General features: G+C 53.4%; 1 protein-coding gene across 1 annotated transcript in view; it reads left to right on the top strand.

Annotated features, from left to right (window-relative positions):
• Nucleotides 1-422: 422 nt before the first annotated feature.
• IGFBP7 (insulin like growth factor binding protein 7) overlaps nt 423-13724 on the top strand; it is an 18370-nt gene continuing 5068 nt past the window's right edge. Inside the window, exons 1-2 of the mRNA XM_074866719.1 lie at nt 423-925; nt 13194-13303. Of these exons, the coding sequence (XP_074722820.1) occupies nt 433-925; nt 13194-13303 (603 nt within the window). The 5' untranslated portion in view covers nt 423-432. The remainder of the gene's footprint in view (nt 926-13193; nt 13304-13724) is intronic.

The raw sequence follows: 13724 nt of genomic DNA, 5'->3' as shown, positions 1-13724 counted from the left end.
CTGCCCTCAGCCCCTTGGGGACCCCTCCTGAGCCATCCCAGGGCAGGTGCCACAAGCCAAGTTGAACGAATGCAGCGGGCCACAACTTTGTCCCAAGTACGTACAAAAGCAACCCGACAGCTCTCCTTTTCTCCCTCGTCCCCGCTCCCGCAGGAAGCCGACCGGTCTCCCGGGCTCACCGGGGCCCCTGCGGCCCCCCGCAGCGGGTGGCAGAGAGCTCAGGGTGGGCGGGTGGCAAGAAGCGGGGACCAGAGCGATGCCAGAGCCGAGCGGCAGCCGGGACGGGGTGCGAAGGGGCTGAGGTCAGCGGGCGGGCGGCGGCGCCCCGCTGCCGTGGCGGGGGCCGGGGCCGGGGCCGGGCGGCGCCGCCGGGGAGGGGTTTCCCCCGGCGCGGCTTAAGTGCCTGCCGGGGGCGGGCGGCGCCGTGCCGCCATGCCGCCCTCCGCGCCGCTGCTGCTGCTGCCGCTGCTGCTGCTGCCGCTGCTGGCGGCGCTGGCGGGACCCGCTCCGCCGGCGGCGGGCGGCTGCGGGCCCTGCGAGGCGGCGCAGTGCCCGGCGCTGCCGCCGCGGGGCTGCCCGCTGGGCCGGGTGCGGGACGTCTGCGGGTGCTGCTGGCAGTGCGGCCGCGGGGAGGGTGAGGCCTGCGGCGGCGGCGCGGGGGGACGCTGCGCCCCCGGCCTCGAGTGCGTGAAGAGCCGCCAGCGCCGCAAGGCCAAGGGCGGCCCGGCCCCAGGGCTCCCCCCGCTCCCCGCCGGCGGCGGCGGCGGCCCGCCCGGCGTGTGCCTCTGCAAGAGCCGCTACCCGGTGTGCGGCAGCGACGGGCTCACCTACGGCAGCGGCTGCCAGCTCCGCGCCGCCAGCCTGCGCGCCCAGAGCCGCGGCGAGCCCGCCATCAGCCAGCGCAGCAAGGGAGCCTGCGAGCAAGGTGGGGGGCGCGGGAGCGGCGGGGCGGGCGCGGCCGCTGGCGCCGGTCGGGAGGGTGGATGTGCGGCCGCGCTGCCTGGTATCCCGGGAGAGCGCTGCTCCCAAGCGCTCCGTCCTCGTACTGTGTTATCCCGTCGGGATGCTTATCTGTAAAAGTCAAGATGATTTAGAAACCACCTTAAATGGACTTGAGAGTCCCAGTCGGATGATGGTGCCTAAACTTGGAGTAACACTTTTAGACCAGCCCCAGAAATGCTGAGAAATTTAGCCACTTGCTCTTGGCTTCCAGCTGTGCTGGAACAACACTGCCCTGCTCTTCACGCTTTGTCTGCAGCTTGCAATTTGGAATGCCGTGACATGGGGCAAAAGGGTTGAGCTATCCACGGGAGGGTGCGGCAGAGGAAGGTTGCAAACTGTGAGAAAAGGAAAAGGTTAAATGGAAGTGAAAGCCACAGAAATTCAGAGCCAACGTTCACTGGCTTGCTTTGGTTCGAAATGAAAACGAGCAGTGACTTTCCTGTGAGCTGCATGTAGTGATTTGCACTTGCAGCATTTCCAGCCAGGAGCTCGACTCTTTCCAAGCTTTTGCTTAGGTGTGGTGCTCGAGGAAGAAACTGTTCTGCTGCGCAGCCTCTAGTAGAAATCTTGACTTCTGAGAGGGGGTTTTGCTGGGAGGCAGAGAGGGGTGGGACGTAGCACACCAGCAATTTACTGCACGTCTCAAGGACAATATTGCAGCGCCAGTGCCGTTTTGGTGGAGTGTTTTCATAAACACAGTATGTGTAGGGTCACAACCTCCACCTCCTCCTTCTCTTTCTTCCCATAACTGAGGCCAAGTATGTCTTGCAAAAAAATGTTTCTGAAACTCCCAAGGAAAGCATGAAAGGCCGGGTAAGGATTGGGTTATGCACTTTGATGTTGCCCATTACATGCCCTGCGTGGCTTTTCACAAACCTTGTGCAAAACATCAGGCTTACATATTAGCCAGAAACATTTGGTACAGTGTTAACTCCTGGAGGGAAGGAGCTTCAGCCCTCAGGCTAATGTGGGATGAGACAAGAACAGCAGAAGCCTCTTGGAAGGAGCCTTTCGTGCCTGGCAGACTCAGGAGATGGTCACAGCAGTCCTAAAAATGCATGCTGCTTCTTGGCCCTGCCAACCCAGACCAAGTGAGCAGATGTGTTTGAAAGATGTCTGAGGTCATGCTTCAGTTGTGTACTTGAGGACTGCATTCTCACTTGTCTTGCCCAAAGTCACCTAGAAGTCTGTGGTAAAACAGGTATTGATACTCACATTGTAAGCTAATGCCCCAACCCTTTGCTGCACTTCCCTGCGTCTGCCTCAGACTGGGTGCTGGCTTGGCCTGGTGGGGCTTTGACCCAGACTATAGAGACAGAGTTTGATGAGGTCAATGCAAACACGAGCCACTCAGCAGGATGGTGGGAGGCCACCGACCCGCCAGCCTCAAACAGCTCCCATGAGACTGTCTCTGTCCTCTGGTTGTCACAGTGGCAGCTTCTCTGAAGGGGGTCACAGTGCGGGACAGCCACTCCATGCACAAACTGCATCCCTTCCTTGGAGAAGGTCCCTTCAGGTGTGTGGATGTGCGGCAAGACACCTTGGCAGGCTGTTACCTGTTGTTTAAGAACTTCGCTAGAGCATGTGGTGCCAAGCCACTGGCAAAATGTCCCCTCCTCTGTCACTATGGGGAGCTGCTCTTCTTTTGGCTCCGGCTGCTGGGAGAACTCAGGGAAGGGAGCAGGAGTGATGTGGGCTGATCAGCAGTGGTGTCGCAACTGACTCTTCTGAGACTTCCCTCAGCTGCGTGAACCTTCCTTGTGCTGTGGACCTTCTGGTGATACGCATTGCTCTGTGGCTTGCAGCTGAGGTAGGGACTCAGCCCACACACGTGGTAGACATCTGGAAATATTTCTGTAGCCCTCAGGGCTTCCTGGCAGTTGGGTGGGGAGGAGACTTGTAATCTCCACGCTGATTTTGAAACAGTGGAAGGAGAGGACATCCATTCCATCAGCCCCGCAGGGTAGAGCCTTTCAGTATCTTTACGGATAGGAGACAGCACTTTTCTGAGTTTCTAAAAGAACCTAGATGCTGTGGGAGTCAAAGAGTGGAAGGTTTTTGCCATTTCCCACCACAAACAGATGTGATCTCCTGAAAGGCACTGTCTAGGGTGGGATCCTGCACAGGAAGACTACAAACAGACAGGATCCTGCCTGCATCAGTCATTTGTGTGACAGCTTTTGCACAGAAGAAGTCCTTGGGGGACAGGAGACTTGGCCTTCCTGCTCATGGCACATGGGCTCTGAGGTGTCTGCATGTCTGTGCTGGAGTATCAGGATCACATCCTTTGGGTCGAAGAGCGAGCAGCCTTTCAAGACTGAGAAGAGATCCAGAAAAACATGCCTCCAGCAGTGGGTCCTAACTGTGTTTGCTCTATTTTTTTTTGCAAGTGGAGCTAGAGAGGGAGGGCTTGCTTTGCACATCATATTTGAAAGCTGGTGCTTGGGAGAAGGAAATGCAGAGCTGTGGCAGCTGTTGGCCTTTGCTGTTGTCGGCAGGAAGGGCAGCAGCTGAAGATGGGGCATCCAGCAGAAGAAGGGAATGTGTCTGGGAACAGCTTATTCGTAGATGCTTCTCCTTGCCCACCCTAGCACTGCGGCATGCTGGGGGTGGCAGGGCAGGAGACAGGACAGGGTCAGATGCAAATTGGGCAAACGCTGCCAATTTATCCCTTTCTTGATTCCTGCCACTGTTTGCTTAAACCTCACCTCCCAGGCAAGGTGGGAATGAGGTTTACCACAGCCGCCTCCTCTCCTTCTGCCTTGAAATACATGCTTGAGGCAGGGATTGGCATAGGCAACACCATGTGGGCATGAGTAAAGCCGCCTGGAAACAAAGCACTCAGCTTCATAAGGCATAACATGCAAAATACTCCTTGAGACATGCATCTTTTTCCATCTTAGATATATTTCCAAGGAAGTAAAAGTTCATTAGAATTATATTTGACAAAGCTGACCGAATGCATGTCCAGTTGAGCTTTCCATATTCATCATGGTGCCTGTCACGGGGTTTTCTGTGCAATGCTCGGCATTTTTTGCTTGCTAAGAGGTACTGCCCACTGACTGGGAAAAACTTTGATGTTTCTTTGTTGTTAAATAGAAAAAGGAAAGAGCCAGTTCTCGGCCCTACATAATTCGCCTTGACCTTGTCCTTGGAATTCTCTTTTTGCTGCCTGTTTCCCAGACCTCTTGGATCTGATGCCTGTGTTCTTTGTACAAAAATAGTGAAGCCATGCAGAAAAAGGTATTTCCGTTGCAGCCAAAACTTCCTGCTGGAGGGCAAAGGAAGGCACAGTTGAGAAGAGTTTGAGAGGATGGAAATAACCCTTTTTATACCTGCGCTTGGCAAGTTTGGGGATCCAGCCAGTCTTTCCTGGAGTGGGTCGCATGTGGGCAGGACCATTGGGAACAACTGGAAAAAGGCACCTTGATTCCCAACTACTTGAGGCTGCCTGCCTGCTGTGGGTGCTGCCTCAGCAGGGCACGGCAAAGCTGCCTGGGTTTGCTCAGGGGGAGCAGGCAGCTATGCCATGGGGCTCGCTCCCCACTGGCCTTGTGCTGTGCCCTCACACTTGCACACATCTGGCTCTGAGTTTGCCCCACCCTGCCAGGGAGCCACTACCTGCATCCTGTCTCTACCCTTGTGTCCCAGCAGCCTCCTTGTAGCTAATCCCAGTGCCGAGGCCATGCAGGAGATGGATGCTGTGAAGTTTTCCAGCTGCTTTCCAGCACTGCCTTTAAATGGATTAGCCCTTTGCTCTCTGCCTGTGAATATGCATAGCTACACTCAGGTCTGCTGCCAGGTCTCGCAGGCAGGGCAGGCCTGGGCACAAAGCAGAAGCTGCTGGTGGGGCAGGTACCTCCTGTGGCTCCCTCGGCAGGAGGGAAGGCTGCCATAGCGGCAGGGGGAGCTGCCCTCTGCAGCTGCCGTCACCCGGCTGTGCGCGGATGTTCAGAAGAGCCTCTTATGGAGTTGGTGGCCTCAGTAATTTAGGCAGAAATTCATTTTGCAGTGCACACACTGAGGCTGTTTACAGCCAGCTAGAACCTGGGGCAGGAGGACCATGGTACCCGCTGCCATGCAAAGCCAGCTGGCATAAAGAATTAGGGTTGCGAGGCTCAGCTTAAGCCAGGCAGAAAAACAACCTCAAAGCACCAACCCCCAGCAAAAAGCTAACAGGATTTTTGGCATGATGATCTTTCTGAGCTGAAAAATACCAGGCACGGACTTGTTGCCTAATCAGTGCAAGAAGGGGCAAATACCCCCGAGTCTCTCTTATCATTAGCTACCAGCAAATACCTGCTTCGAGGGACATGCTGTGACTGCTGAAAATACTGCTGAAGTTGCCTCATTACAGCCCAAAGGCCTTATGGTTTGAAGTCCCTGATATTTGTTCCAGCAGGGTTGGGGTCTCCAGGTTGTTTTGCCGTTGTCAGTCAAGCTTCGTCAGGCTTTGTCTGTATTTTATGCTCACTTCTCTCTTGGTGGAAGCCAAATGCCTGGTTTTGCCCAAAGGCAGCATACCACAAAGCAGCTCTTGGCGGACATCAGAGGACAGCATTTCACTCTTGGGGGAACTGGCGCTGCTTTGTACCCACCTACAAAGACCTCCTGGAGGTAGAAACTCAGGGCCTCTCTGGGTGAAGGGTAGATTTGCTGGCTTGCCAAGCAGCCTGCTCTATTTCTGTGGAGTTGAACATGGCTTGTATCTCCATGGCGCCAAGAAAGTCTTTTCCCAGCATTGGGAACATGCAGGGGTTTACCCTACGGTGATGAGGGCTCAGCACCTTACAGGATCCATCCCACAGGTCCAGAGCTTATGAACAGCAAGACCAGGAGAGACATTCTTTTAAAACTGACTATAACCAGCACTAAACTTGTCTAAATCTCTCTTTCACCACCAAAGGGATCCCGGTCACCAGAGCTGAGCTGTCCTCCCAGAGGGGTATCATTTTGGCTTGCTGGATGCCCAGACAGCATCCCTCGTAGAAGAGGTTTTTTGATAAGGTGCCACCCTCAAGCTCTGAGGCTCATGAAGAGGTGGGTGCGAGGTTTCTTGGCTGTCCACAGGGCTTAAGAAATGCTCTGATGTACATAGAATCGTGGAGACTGACAGCCCCAGGGGCAAGTACACCCCCACGAATTCCTGCCACTTTACCCCAGCAGTTGTTTTGCTTTCCTGGTGCCTCAGTGTCCCATAAAGCTACATCTGCACTGCAAACGAAGAGGTGCCAAGTTCCCACAGGTCAATTTTAAAACAAGAAACATAAATAGCATTTGTTGGCTCATTCCATGCAAATTCAGCTGTTGAGGCTTTGCCAGAAATATTTTCGTCTTGAGGATGGTTTGATTTGGTTTTTTTTAATCCACTGCCAGAGTAGAGCAGAAACAGGGCATTTGGGGGAGAACTTTCTGGGAGATGGCAGACTGCTGTTATCACTGACATTGGTTCATCTTCTCCTGATACAGCTGCCTAACTTCAAAGGGTCCCAACTCTTTCAGACACCAGAGAGCATAGTTCATACCCGATCACATTTGGCAAGAAACTCTTCTAGATTTCTGCTTTTTAGTTAACAAGTGGCTTAGATTGCTTTAGTTCTTTCCTCCTATTCTTCCTTTTCTGGATTTTAAGGGACTTGAAAGAATATCCACATTTTATCAGTGCTTTCTTTTTTGCTGGTGAAAGAGAGATTTAGACAAGTTTTTGCCCAGTCATCTGTGGTTGGAAGAGCAGAGCTGTGCAGTTATGTGGTGGGGTTACACCTTTTGTTTTATACCATGGGGTCCTTTTAGATGGAGCGTGGTATGGGGATGTGATATTTTTCAATGTGGTGCTTGCTTTCCCAGCCCACAGTGCATTGGAATTTTGAGACGGAGTTTCTGGGGCTGAAGCTTTATGCTGTCATTTTTAAAGTTCATCTGTAACATTGGATTTTTCCACTGTTGTAGGATACGCCATAAATTCCTCCTTAAAAGGCATTTAGTTATTTGAAAAGGTTTTGGTTCATTGGAGCTTGAGTTTTTATGGTTACAGTGCTAAAATCTTATTAGGGAAGCTGTTTAATATATTACTCGGCAGCTCAGAGTCTTGGAGAGCACCAGTATGCTGGGGACTATGCAAACACCTCCAGTGCCTGAGAGGATCCCGTATTTCACCTGTGTCTTCATTCTCAATCATCACAGCATATCCAAAATCACTAGGAAGGAATGATTACAGGTCAGCAAATTCCTCCCCGTGTTTTTTTCTGTTGCTGGAAAGGCATGCCGTGTTTAAAAAAATGCGTTTAATCCTTTGTTGGGCTGAGGTTGATTGAGGTTCATATTAAATAGGAGATTACCACATAAAAAGTCTAATCAGGTCGGACTTTTGAAAGCCCTGCTTGCTTTTCCGTGCATAAACGCTGCCATGCCTTGTTTCCCTGTCTCCCACCGCAAGCTTTTCACATTCTTTCCAGGCTTTAGCTTGTGGTCGTCCTTGTGCTGTAATGACCATTTTCTTAGTGAAAATGAGCCAAGGTCACACAAAGAGAAGAGGGTAGGTGGTGGCCAGAAGGAGAGAAGTTTCTTGATAGAGCTTGTCTGGACGGTCTGAAACAAAAAAAACCAAATACTCATCCAGATACGGCTGGGAAGCAGAAAGCGTGTTTGCAGAAAGTTACTGTCTGTTTGACCCTGGGGAAAGCACACTTCAGAGTATACTTCAGAGACTGGCAAAAGGAGGGGGAGGTGGGAAAAAAGGGCAGGACATGGGGAAAAGGCAGGTTAGAGGTTGGCTTTTGGCAGTCCGCTAGCAAGGGCAGTGTCATCTCCACTCAGAGGGCTTGCCCTTTCCCCATTTGACTGCTTCCAGGGCAAGTGTGGTTATAAGATGGCAGTTGAGCCTCAGAGCAGCCTCAGCCACACTGGCCTCCCCATTGCCCCAGCTTTGAGGTTCAGTTTGTGTTGAGGACGCTGCTGGATGCGGCTGAGCGCTGAGCTAGGCACGAGGCGTGCAGAGGCGCAGCCTTTTCCCTGGGCATAGCGCTGGGGCCAGCACAGACCCATCCTGCGTGCTACGTAAGGGAGGAAGGCCTTGGGGTTCTGTTCTTTGGAGGGCCACCCCGTTCTCCCTCCCAGCCCATCCGTAAACCCCATGAAGGACCATGTGAAAGTCACGCACAAGGTCTCTGAAGGCAGCGTTCCTGAACCATGGTAAAACAGCAGGGGTGGGATTTCCAGTTGTATCAGTCTGTTCCACGCTGAGCCAGGTGGGGTGGGAAGCAGGAGGGATCCATGGCAGACAGATGGTGGCACGGGCCCTGCCTCACACTGACTCAGTCTCAAGTCTTGAGGGCTTGGGGTGAAGCTGCATTCACATTTGCAGCCTTTCCAGGGTCACTGGGCTGCTGAAGTCTCAGGGGGACCATCTGAACAGATGTAGCATCCAGCATCTCCTTTGGTCTGGATGTCTCGGAACTTCCTTCTCTAACTCCTTAGTCTCTTCAAGGCCAAGTTAAAGGAGGGGGAGAAGTGCCTTCAGAAAGAGGTAAAGAAAGAGGCTTGTAAATCTGCCAGAAAGCAGCAAGCAGCTTTGGGAATGGGGAACGCCAGAAGCCGCTTGCACTTCTTGTCTGCTGCTGTCTCTCATGGAGCACTGACGTGGGAGGGAGCAGCTGAGACCATGCCAGCTAGCATGAGTAGATGCTGCTTATGGAAGGTTTCCCCTTCTCCATATAAAGTCATTTGGAAGGGAAAATACTTTCCCAGCAACTTAGGAGACTGGAGTGGGTCTATTTTCAGACTTGCAAGAGCTTGTGAGGGTGTACAATGTCTAGCTTTTGCTTTGACTTGCTGTCTTGTGGGGTGTGTTCCCAGTCTGTGTTTCACCCGGGGCTGTGGCACGGCAAGGCAGTGCTCAGGAGGGCTGGCTGGGAACTGGGCTGGCACCCATGTGAGCTTCAGCGGGTGGTACACAGCTTCATGTGTTCGTGGTCGGGACTTCCCGTGCACACCCAAGCACCGGGGCATACCCCACAGTGCTTAAGTCGAACTTAGTTTTGCCTTTAGTGACATACCTATAGCCTCCTGGATTTTAGCAGAAAAGTTATTGCTCTGCTCGCTGGGATGTGACTTACTTGTGTGTGTGCGTTTGTGGACACCAAAGGAAGATCAGCAAGGACCAGCTAACCCTGAGCTGCGATGGACCATCCATGTACCAGTGAGGGGCAGATCGGTGGGCTGGGAGATGCCAGATCTCTGCCTGCTGTGGCTGAGCAGAGGTGCATGGCGTGGGAGGGGTGTCGGGAACAGATGCCAAATGATAGCCTCATCGAGGAAGTCACAGGCTCTGCCACATGCTGCTGCAGCAGAAAAGCAACTACATAACAGTAATGGGAACTCCTCTCCAGCTGCTGCTTTTGACATAACACAGGCTGTCAGCTCCCTGTGATCTGCAGTAAAAACAGTCCCTGCACTTCCAGGCTCCTCTGCCAGGGTGCTGAGCTCGCTGGCTCTGTAAATAAGCCCCTTCCTGGGCCAGGGAGAGCTATTTGTTTTACGAACAATGGGCAGAGCAGGGAGGAAATGCTTGAAGTGCCTGCGGAGAGCAGCTGATCTCCATGAACAGCCTGTGCTGTCCTCTTGGCCAAGAGCTCCTGCGTGGTCAGGGCAAGTACAGGCAGGGAGCATCCTCTACATCCACCGTGCCCCTGGCCTTGCTGGGGAGCAGAGGCCACACAGCCACGTTGATGGTGGTGACTGTTGTCATCAGCAGGTGCAACCCACAAGTCCCCAGCCCGGAGGAAGCGGATGGAGAAACATTCCCCTTTGTGGGCAGTGCTGCAGGTAGAGCAGCAACGCCTCTGAGATGCAGGCTGTAGGATAAGGGCCAGGGGGCTCCTTGCTGGTAGGAATCAAGTCATCTGCTCTGTACAAGGTGAGCTTGTTTCCAGTCCTGCTGAGCACATGGTGGCCTTGCTCCCTTCACAAGGATCCCCAAAGCAAGAGGGGTGATTTGCAAGAGGGAATGTCCTCACATCCTCTGAAGTGCCTGCAAGGCTCAGGCATCCCCCAGCCTCTCCTGTCGTGGCAGGTTGCTGTGTTCCCTGTCCATCTCTGGCTGCTTTGGGGGACTGTGGGAGAGAACATGAGTGGGACCAACATAGGCAGTAAGCAGGGTGGCTGCCATGTACCCAGGTGTCAGCTCGCTGTGGTGGGAGTCTAGCTACTGCTGTGGCCTGTCGTGATTTGACTTTAAATCTGCTGACTTCTCAGCCTTTCTCATTTATTTTTAGTGGATGAAGAAGCCCAGCTGTAGAGTTTTGGCTGTCTGGATTTAAGTCAAATATCCCAAGAGACCACACTGACTCTTCCCATGACACTGTTGCATCTCTCAGGATGTGTATTCTCTCCCAGCCCCAGGGCTGTGCCGGATAGAGGCAAAGGCCTGTGAATGTTCCCAGTTCATTCTGCAGCCAAAGGCAGAGTCTCATGTTAGATCAGGATGTACATCCCGAGCTCGGGCTCGGGGCTGCCTTGTAACAGCCAGGCTCTCACTGTGCGGTGGCTGCTGTGCCAAGCCAGCCAGAGCTTCACTGTGAAGCTGTACAGGCAATTCCCCTTTCCGGCAAAGATAAACAATTTGTCCTCACCCAGGAGGTGGGTAGAAATCCCCTCTCTCTTTTCCCCTGCCAGCAGTTGCTGCAGAAGAATCCTGGTGTGACCTGCTCCTGGCAGGGTGAGCAAATATCCATGGGCAGAGGGTGTCCGGGCCCTTGATACAGGAGCAAACTCAGTGGCAGCCGAGACTGAGACACCTCAGGCAGTGGATTTAGTGGCGCTTTGAATGCTGACAGTTCCCAACCAGTGAAGAATTGAGCCAGATCCTGGAAGAGCAAGATGTTGCCCTAAAATTTGTCTGGCTTTTAACACAAGAATCAGGATCTCTCCTTTGCTGCAGTGGGAGATGATGGTCATTTGCGGGCAGGTGTGTTTCTCCTGCCTCATGGAGAACCCCAGCAACATACAGGAGCAAACATAGCCCTGCCTCTTGGGGACAGGCCCCAGGCTCTGCCCTAGGAAGGGCACCTTGCATGCAGAGGGTTTTGCATGGCAGGAGCAGACGGCAGCAGCCGCAGCAGGCTATGCTGGGTGCACATCTGCTGGAGGCCCTTGCAGAGCACGGGGTGAGCTAAGCCAGCTGGGGACATCCGGGTCCCACCGGAGCTGCCAAGTGCCCTATTGTCCCTATTGTTCAAGGGACACCAGGAAAAGAACAGCAGGGCTGCACAGGAAAGGGCTGCACTGGGGAAGGGGAGCAGAGTTCATGACCTGAGGTGGCCCCATCGTGGGGATGGCAATACCCTGGGCTGGCCACAGTCCTGCTGCTGTGCAGGGGCCAGGCAGTGCTTCACACGGGAGCGCATGGGGGGTGCTAGCCCCACAGAGCACCCCACTGTACTATGCTACAGTTGTACTTGGGGGAGTACACCCCTCCAGCGGGGTGTTGCTGAGAGTGCAGAGATGGGCACGGTCTGGAGGTATGGATCTGCTCTGGGCCACCTGGAGCAAGGATAACTCCAGCATCCTTCCAGACAGGGATGGGTGCTGTCACTCTGACACACCCCTCTCCTGGCCATCGCACAGGAATCAATTCATGCAGCAGCACAACCAGTGACAGGGTAAGCCATGTAATGAAACGCTGCTTAAATCCTTTTCTCAGCTGAAACTCAGTTCTGTGCAGATGAGGAGCACCTGGGTTGTGATGTCTGCCAGGAAACCAGCCCATACTGATCATTAGGCGTGGTTTTAACCATTGCCCGGGGCTACACATAAACCTTCCCTGCTTCTACACAGCTACCTTCTGTTAGAAGCAGGAGTGGGATACCTCTGTAATGAAGAATTTGGATTGCAGCCCCACCTGGTCTCTTAGCAGCTTCCCACTAGCAGGCTGCGTACAGTCATTCCTGGACAGGGAAGCCTCAGAAGAGAAGAGCAAACACTTCTCTGGGATCACACCAGCTGCTCAGGACACCTTGGCATCCCTTGGGCTAAGACTGAGGGATGGCTGGTGTCCTCTGGCTGGTGATAACAGTGTGGATCTGCCACCAGATCCCGAAGAGGAAAAAAGATACCAGCTTTCTGCTGGAAGATGTTGGTGCAGTGGGATGCACCTAAAACCTGCTCCCCACGGCTGCAGGGCAGAGTGCACATACAGGGCTGAGGTCAGTGCATGTTCAGAACCCCAGAAGGAGCATCGGGACCCAAATCTGCTCCTCTTTTATGGGGCTAGGAATGAGCCATGCTCTGTGAGCCGGCATACCTGGCTTCAGCCAGGCTGGCTCTGGAGTACTTGTTCGCGTAGGAAATGCCTTCTCCTGGTGGAGCCTAATGGGAGCTTCAGTTTCCTGTTACTGCCTGCATCTTCAGAGCAGAAGGGGAAAAGCTGTTGTGTTCTTCAAGCTATCAATAAGTGGAAATAAACACTATGTGCTCCTTTGGTCTGCACTTCCTATCGTGGGGAATTAATAGCTGCATTTTTCAAAACAGCCCCACTACAGAGGGATTGAACAGAAGAGGCCATTCTTCCCTTCCTGGGATATGGGTTACGTCTCCAACATTTCCCAGCCTGAGGGGTAAACATCTCCAGCCAGATCTGCAAAACAGCTTTGTTCCCATCTGGCTTTGGGAACAACTCCCTGTTTAACCAGGGATTGGAGCTCTCTGGGTTAAAATGGAGCTCTGCATTCACCTGGCCCCTCCCCAGATCCCCCCCAGGGAGAGCTCTGCCACCCTCCAGCCAGCCTCCTTTGGCTGAGTATTGCACACAGGTGAAACAGGAGCAGCATAACATTGAGTTCTGCTAGCCAGCTGCCACAGGCTTTGCTGCAGGTTAAAATCATGTCAGGACAAAGGATGCTGCAAAGCTGGCCAAGCTCTCTGTGGAATGGGAGAGTGAGTGGGACCCACCCTGTCTCCTGCAGTGTCCTTTCCTCCGTGCCAGCTGAGTGTCAACAATGCACATGGTGCATTGTGTAGCTTTGGAGAGGGAAGTGCTGTGATGTGGGATCAGTCCAGCAAGGTTTGCTTCAAGCAGGGACCCACTTCACCTCATCTTCAAAACCCATCAGAAGTGATTGGCCCCACTTAAAAGGCTAGCAAGGACACAGGCTTGCAGTCACCCAGTGCTTAAAAACGTTTCTCCCTTTTTGCAGGCCCTTCCATCGTGACCCCTCCTAAGGACATCTGGAATGTGACAGGAGCACAGATCTACCTGAGCTGTGAAGTCATGGGCATCCCAACCCCTGTCCTCATCTGGAACAAGGTAAGGGCCCTGCTAGGAGCTCTTAGAGCATAGCAAACCTGAGGCAGCTGAAGCTGCCTGGTAAGAGTAAAGGCCATAGCAGATCCCTCCTTTGAAACACACATCTTTGATGAGTTCTTCCATCTGCGCAGTTCTGTCCACCCCCAAACATCTGGCTTTGCTTAGTCTTTAGTCATTGCTTTTTCTAAACTCTTGTTGATCCCAAGATGGAACAGGACTCGTGTTTTCTCTTGGTAATGCCTGGTATTCAGAGCATGCAGGGAATTCCCTTGACCTGCTGTCACCCCACTGGCGGCAGTGACTCTGAGGTGGCTGCACACAGCTTGCCCATGTCAGGAACAGGAACTGCATGGGACAGTTACTGCTGGTAGCTGGCAGTGTGATGATTTTGACAGCGTGCTGATAACAGCTGGCTTTGGGC

Source organism: Strix uralensis, chromosome 4 (assembly GCF_047716275.1).
Source record: "Strix uralensis isolate ZFMK-TIS-50842 chromosome 4, bStrUra1, whole genome shotgun sequence".
Lineage (NCBI taxonomy): Eukaryota > Metazoa > Chordata > Aves > Strigiformes > Strigidae > Strix > Strix uralensis.
The sequence above is the reverse complement of the archived record's forward strand: the minus strand, read 5'-3'. Positions and strand labels throughout refer to the sequence as shown.